This window comes from Stegostoma tigrinum, chromosome 14, assembly GCF_030684315.1.
Source record: "Stegostoma tigrinum isolate sSteTig4 chromosome 14, sSteTig4.hap1, whole genome shotgun sequence".
Lineage (NCBI taxonomy): Eukaryota > Metazoa > Chordata > Chondrichthyes > Orectolobiformes > Stegostomatidae > Stegostoma > Stegostoma tigrinum.
This window is the reverse complement of record NC_081367.1, coordinates 59,754,817-59,762,682: the sequence shown is the minus strand read 5'-3', so window position 1 is coordinate 59,762,682 and position 7,866 is coordinate 59,754,817. Positions and strand designations below refer to the sequence as shown.

Genomic DNA, 7,866 nt, shown 5'->3' with positions numbered 1-7,866 from the left:
AAGCTAATGGAACGTTGGTGGTTACGATAGAAATGGCACAGCACAGAAGGAGGCCACTGGGTTCATCTTGTCTATGTCAACTCAAAGACACTCAGATACCCTTTCTAATCCAGTCTTCCTGCATGTGGCCCATAGCCCTGCAGCTTACAGTACTTAAGGTGCAGGGCTATGGGTGATGTGCAGGAAGATCAGGAGATCAATGGGATGGTAATAGAGGGATGCAGTCCCTGGAAGATTAGGGGGTTTTAGTTGTGACAGGCAGCACGTCGGTTCAGGCTTGGGTGTCCGAAGGGCCTGTTCCTGTGCTGTAATTTTTTTTGTTCTTCCTTGTTCTTATCCAGGTATTTTTTTTTAAAATTGAGTCTCTGCCTCCACCACCAATTCAGGCAGTGAAAACTGCAGAGGAAAACATTTTTCCTCACCTGCCCTCCAATCCTTCTGCCACTTAGTTTGAATCTATGACCCCCGGCTTTTGAACTTTCTGCCAAGGGAACCAAGTTCATCCTGTCTACTCCATCTCTACCCCTCACAATTTTGTATTCTTCAATCATATCACTCCTGGGCCTTCTCTATTCCAAGGGGAACAATCCCAAACTCTCCTCAGCGCTGCAGTTCTCCAGCCCTGGCAACATTTTGGGAAATCTTCTCTGTACTTTCTCCAGAACAATTATGTCCTTTCTGTAATGCGGTGACCAGAACGGCACATGATATTCCAGTTGTGGCCTTGCTAGGGTCGGACACAATTTCATCATTATCTTCCTACTTTTGTTTCTATATCTCTGCTGATGAAGGAGAGCATTCCGTCAGCCTTCTTTACAACCTTATCTACTTATGCTGCTACCTTTGCGGGCCTGTGCATTTGCATTCAAGGATATCTCACTTCGTCTACCCCTCTCAGTATATTCTCATTTACTGTGTATTTCCTTGTACTGTCTGACCTCCCTGAATACATTACTTCGCATTTATCAGAGTTGAACTCTGTCTGCCACTTCCCTGTCTATTCTACCAACCCATCTACATCATTTTGGAGCTCACAGCTATCCTCTACACTAACCACTAAACGGCCAATTTTTGTGTCGTCTGAAAATTTCCCGAGAGTACCCCTCACATTCAGATTCAAATCTTTAAAATATGAAACAAGCAGACGGAGCCCTAACACCAAGCCTTGCGGAAACATCACTTGAAACAGCTTTCCATTTGCAAGGACAGCCAATGACTATTACCCTTGTTTCCTGTTGCTATGCCAACGTTGGATCCAATTTGACACATTACCCTGTATTCCATGGATTTTTATGCTTTTGACCAGTCTGCCACATGCGGCCTTGTCAAATCCCTTACTAAAATCATGTAAACAACATCTGCTGCACTGTCCACAATGGTCCTTGTTATCACTTCTTCAGAGAATTAAAACAAATTTGTAATTCATGGCTTTCCCTTAGCAAAGCTATGCTGACTGTCCCTGACACGCCCATGCCTTTCTAAGTAAGGTTATGTGATCTCTCAGGATTGATTCTGCAGTACACAAATGATGTTTGTGCATATGCAGTTTCAGAGGATGTACTCCAGACCTTGATTCTAACAATTTGCACACCACTGAAGTAAAATTAACTGGCCTATAATGATTGGCATTTTAAACAATGAAATCATATTTGCTTTCCTCCAGTCCTCTGATACCTCACCTTCATCTTGTGAAGATTGGAACATAATCCTCAGAGCACTTGTTACTTCCTCCCTGACCTCCTTCATCATCCTAAGGAACAATTCATCCGGTATTGGTGGTTTATCCATTTTCCAGGATTCCAGCTCCTCTAATGCTTCTTCTCTCTTTAAGCTTATTTTGTTTAATATTCCACACTGCACATCTTGGATTACTGCATCTGCATGATCCCTTTTCCTTTGTGAATATGGAAACAAAAAAAATTTAAAATTTTTCCCACATCCTCTACATCTTCAAACACGTTCCTTTCTTCATTTCTCATATGGACTACTTTTCTTTTAACTATTCTTTTGCTCTTTATGTACTGTTAAAACATCCTTGGGTTTTCCTTTATCTTGCTTGTTAATATTTTTCATGTCCTCTCTTTGATTTCCTCTTATTCGTTTTTTTTCACTCAAACCCTGTACTTTCTATGCTCCTCCAGGCTGTCTGCAATGTTGAGTGTTTTGTAATTATCATAAGCCTTTTTTTTTGGTTTAATCTTCTCCTGTATTTTACAGGGTGTTTGGAATGAGAGAGTAGGAAGTCTTATTGCAACAATGCAGAGCGCTGGTGAGACCACATCTGGAGTATTGTGGTCACCTCACCTGAAGTTCATTGAACACAGTTTGGAGAAGGGGCGCTAGGATGATCTCTAGTATAGAACAATTGTATTATAAGCAAAGGTTAAAATGATTGGGATCCTACTTATTGGAATTCAAAAGTGAGAGGTGATCTGATTGAAACACATTGGATTCTTAACTGGTTTGACAGAGTAAATGCTGAGAGGATGTTTTCCCTCAGGGGAAATTCCAAGAGCAGAGGGCATAGTTTCAGAATAAAGGGGTGCAAATTTCAGACTGAGATGTGGAGGAATTTCTTAGAGTCATAGAGCTGTACAGCACAGAAACAGACCATTAGGTCCAAATCATCCATGCTGACCAGATACCCTAAATTAATCAAGTATGAATTGCCAGCATTTGGCCCATATCCCTCTAAACCCTTCCTATTCATTTACCCTTTTAAATGTTGAATTTGTACCAGCGCCCACTACTTCCTCTGGCAGCTCATTCCATACATGCATTAGGCTATCCAGCCAATAATACAGACGGGCTAATGTTGCAGTCAATTTTTTTTTTTGTTTATTTCTTGTGGGTAAAACAGGTATTTTTAAGAGACACTAAGAACTGCTGATGCTCGAGTCAGAGTTAACACAGTGTGGAGCTGGAGGAACACAGCAGGTCAGGCAGCATCAGACGAGTAAGAAAGATGATGCTTCAGGTCAGGACCCTTCTTCAGAAATGGATTTAGCATTTCTGAAAAAGTGTCCCGATGTGAAACATCAACTTTCCTACTCCTCTGATGCTGCCTGGCCTGCTGTGTTCCTCCAGCTCCATACTGTAGAATCTCTGCATTTGCAACAGGTTGCTTTCGGCAGAGACAGAGGTTCATAAAATCTTCATTATCTCTTCTTGTTAAGTACTTTCTTGTTTGACATTTTCTTGACACTTTGCAAGTGTGACATTCCATGGGCTTTCCACAGAATTTTTCTTGTCACTGACTCTACACAATAAAAAGAGAATGCTGGAGAAACTCATCAGGTCTTACAGCATATGAGAAGAGAGAAATAGAGTTAATATTTGAACTTGATACGATGTTTCTTTAAACATTTTCAGATTCTTCTTCTAGCATTTGCAGTATTTTGCTTTTCTTCAGACAGAATTTATATCCAAACGTTTTCACTTTCTGTAGTCCTTTTCTTAAGAAAAATACATTTTCTAATGAGCAGAAACACCTATAAATACTTTGGACTTCTTAACTGTCATCACAACAATAAAGACATTAAAAATATATTCTCCCAATTTTGGTATCAATTCATCAATTAGTTCTAACAATTTTGGAGATAGTTTAAAACTGATTGGATGCTTTTTGATGCTCAGTCAATCAGATAATTGCTCCAACACTGTTCTCAGTCGATCTCACTGCAATGTTTCACCTCACCAGCAACAAGCATTCCACTGGAGTGGAGCTAACTTACAGAACCTGCAAGAAATTATTCAACCTCCACTGCCTTTAAGCCAGAACCAAAGTAACCACAACCAATGTAATCGATCTGCAGTACGCAGATGATGCCTGCGCATATGCAGTCTCAGGGGATGTACTCCAGACCTTTGTCGGTGCCTTTACAGATACATATGAGAGCATGAGCTTCACCCTGAACATCCGCAAGGTGAAAGTCCTTCATCAACCCGGCCTGTATTGCGGAGCAAACCCCTGAACGTCAAGAAGACATGAGAAAATGTTGACCACTTCCAATACCTTGTAAGTGTCCTGTTGACCAAAGCAGGCATTGAAGAAGAGATCCAGCATCGCCTCCAGCACGCCTGTTCATCCTTCAGCCGCCTGAGGAAGGTGTTTGGGAACATCATCAAATTTGACACCAACATCATGGTTTACAGAGCTGAGATAGTTCCTGCCTTACTTTTTGGCTCTGAAATGTGAAATGTCTACAGCAGGCACCTCAAGGCACCCGAATAGTATCGTCAACACTGCCTGCACAAGATCCTGTGAATCCAATGCACTAACACTGGAATCATCAGCTAGGCCAACATGCCTGGCATTGAGGCACTGACCACCTTTGATTGGCTACAATGGGCTGGGCACATTATCCGTATGACTGACACAGGACTCCCCAAGCAGGTGCTCTACTGCCAGCTTCAAAACAGCAGGCAAGCCCCGGGTGGATAAAGAAAGTACTTCAGTGATACTCATAAGACCTCACTAGTGTGGTGCAGCATTCCCACTGACAACTGGGAATCATTGGCCCAAGACCATCCAAAGTGGAAAAGAAGCATTTGGGAAGGCATCAAGCACCTTTTTAAAAACCTTTACTGTCAACTCAAAATGGAAGCCAGGCAAAAAGCGTATGGAGCACGATACCACACCAATGCCCCACCCACCCCTTCCTGCAATCTGGCGTTTCATGTCCACAGCTCAGACTCTAGTTCATAGTTCTGCAAAGCAGCTTATAGTTACTGCAGATGTTGTCATCAGAAATTGCACTAACATCCACCAGCTCCCACGTACTACAGCTGCAATATATTACCTTCCCTGCCATCTCTAACTCATTTATTTGGATGTTACATATTTTAACTGAGTTTCTTAACTATATTCCAGCTGCAATAATGTCTCCTGATCTAAATCACTTAGGCATTGAAAAGAGTCATGGAAGAAATACTCGTCAATCACCTGTAATGTCATACTTCAAATCTTACTGGTAGAAACAGATTGAAGGGACTTTCTGATTATGTTTCTCTACCTCTTCCCAGGGCTGCCCTTTTCATACAAGACCACTCTTCTCTTTATGAAACTGCTCTCTCCACGTACACTCTCATTGTTTCAGATATTGCTGTTCCTCCTCTTTCTCTCAGCACCCAATTGAGGAATGCAGCATAAGGAAGCCACCTCCTGTACTTGTTGCCAATTCCCCCACTCATCCCATGATTCCACCATACCTGGGTGATCCTAGGTGTCAGGTTGGGTAAATTAAGACCAGAAAACCAGCGATTTAACTGTTAAGTGCCTAACTGGCAATTAATGTAATCTTTCCCAAAGATGACAATGTGGCCCTTTCAACTGTGCTCCACAGGCCAGGTTGAACCAATCAGCTCAATTTAAATCTTACCCAACTTCCCAGAAAAAACGTACTTCTAAACTATCTTGCATATATGAATAGGAGCTACACCAAAATAGACTTTCTACCAACTCAAATTTTTCCACCACAAACTGAGACCTCTTCACCCATCTATCCAAGCAGCAGCTGGACACAGACCTAAAACAATCACAAAGTTAATCTCACTCTCAGCAATATCCTTTCCCTCAGTTGAACTAAATATTCTCCTGGATTTCTTTTTTATATTTAAACCAGCATCTACAGCCCTAGATCTAACCACTGTAGTGAGTAGAATTTGTTCCCCCAGCTACCATAATCCATTCTTTTGTCATTTTATTTGGCTGCCACATCTTCACCTAACATCTGTCCTTTTAATGATTCCAGCTTTAGATAATTGTGTGGAGTTTGCACATTCTCCCCATTTCCTTTCAGTCCAAATACGTGGGGGTTTGGTGGATTGGCCATTCTAAATTACCCATAGTGTTCAGGGGTGTGCAGGCTAGGCGAGTTAGCCATGGGAAATGCAGAGTTACAGGGACAGGAGAATAGGATGCTCTTTGGACAGTCAACGTAGACTCAATGGGTCGAATGGCCTGCTTCCACATTATAGGGAATCTATGACAGATCTGCATGCCAACTCCTGCCTCCTCCTGCTCCTTGACATTTAATGAGGAAAAAAATCACCATAAAATCCTAAAGTCTTTAGGTAACTGAAATGCAAAAAGGAAAACTTGCAGGGGTGATGCTGCAAAATCATATTAAATTATAATGCAGAATAAATTCACAACTTAAATTTCGAAATAAAATCACAACCTACACTGATTCTGTATGGTTTATTAATATTAACTGGACGATCACAAAAGTTGCCAAAGAGCGATCACACCATCGAGCAAAAGGATTTACAGGCAAGAGTCTTCCACACTGTCCGTACAATTCATCCCTTCTCTAAAATTGGTGCAGGGTTAGCTGATCGACTGACTGAAATTGCCATAATCTCACACATAGAGCTCAGGTCCACTGTTGTTAGACCTGTGTAGAAATATGCAAACTCTCATGCTGTAATGTAAAGTTATGTGCACCAATTAGTTCCATGGAGAGGGGGATCAAGTGAAAACCAGAGTGACCAATTTTTTTTTGGGGTGGGGGGGGGGGTGGGTGTGGGGAACTCACTCTGGCTCACATTGTCCTTCCTGATAAAGATTCTGGTCATTATAGTTGGGATTAGTCAAGATATATTACAAGCATATCATTTTCCAAATGGATAAAGTACATATTGTTCCTCTCAAATCAGCTACCCTCATATCGAAATACCCTTGTCTATTCTCCAAACACTTCAGATTTTAATCATTCATGATGTCCTTGCTTATGGTGCCACCTGCCAAATACATCCCTTGCCCACTGGCCATTTCAGCAAGATGCTGCTTGTGATTTTGCAAAAAAAAGAAAATCAGCCAGTGAACTGATGTTTCTTTCTTTCTCTCTCACTCACCATTGCATTAACCAAAAACAAGTAGCAACACTGACAAAAATTTTTTGGTCACAAGAAATAATAATTTAAAAAAAGACACTGGCAATTCAACCACAGCTAGAAGGAAGGACCAGCAGTGCCTCTTGATCGCACAGAACATTCATTACAACATTGCTATCAGTACACAGTTCAATCTCTACCAGGGATGTCCAGTTATTCTATGTTCTATGGAACTACAATACGCATATATAGTTGGAAAATACATTTTATGAGGTGAATGTGAAGTGGGACATGGAACAGGAGCTGCTTTGAACGCTGGGCGTTGTCAATGGGAGGAGTACAATAAAAATCAACCAAAATGAGACATAAGCAGGATTGTGGGTCAACTGCGTCTCCATTGTCGGTGGTGCAACCACATCCCTATAAATGAGGCTCTTGCCATCTCCTAGGCAATGTCAAGTGCACGATGTAGTGACCAACAAGGAGAGAGAGTCCGATGTGTTTCAGTGGGTGCCACATGGGGCTAATGGGTAAACCCAGCTCTCAGCATCTGGTCTCATAGATCCCGCTTCGTCCAATGTACCGGACCCATTTTATCACATCATGATCGCTGTAGTTCAGCTTCGGTTCAAACACTTTAAGGTACCGCACCTTCAGCCCAGATGGAGCGAATGGGACCTGCGCAGAATAATGGGATGGAGTGAATACATAAAACATGGTATAAAAACACTAATTCTGGCTAAAGAACACATTTACATTAGTCAATTGTCACACTTTGAAATCCAAATCGTGCAGGAAAGTGGAAATATGACAAAATAAGGAATATTGAAGCTACTCTCAAAAATGTTTACAATTTCATTGTGAAAGAATAGTAAAGGGAAAGATGGACTTAAGATGTAATACAGACAGAAGTCTAAAACCACAGATAGCAGAGAACTGCAAATGCTGGAATTAGAGCCCCAACAGTGGAAACAGGCCCTTTGGCCCATCAAGTCTACACCGACCCTTGGTGCATCCCACCCAGACCCA

At 41.7% G+C, this 7,866-nt stretch overlaps 1 protein-coding gene across 2 annotated transcripts in view; it reads right to left on the bottom strand.

Moving 5' to 3' along the window:
• Positions 1–6,188: 6,188 nt before the first annotated feature.
• The window catches only part of LOC125457604 (AP-2 complex subunit mu), a 74,126-nt gene continuing 72,448 nt past the window's right edge, over positions 6,189–7,866 (bottom strand). For both annotated transcript variants that reach the window (XM_059651196.1, XM_048542050.2), the window contains exon 11: positions 6,189–7,515. In XM_059651196.1, the coding sequence (XP_059507179.1) occupies positions 7,381–7,515 (135 nt within the window). In that variant the 3' untranslated portion in view covers positions 6,189–7,380. The remainder of the gene's footprint in view (positions 7,516–7,866) is intronic.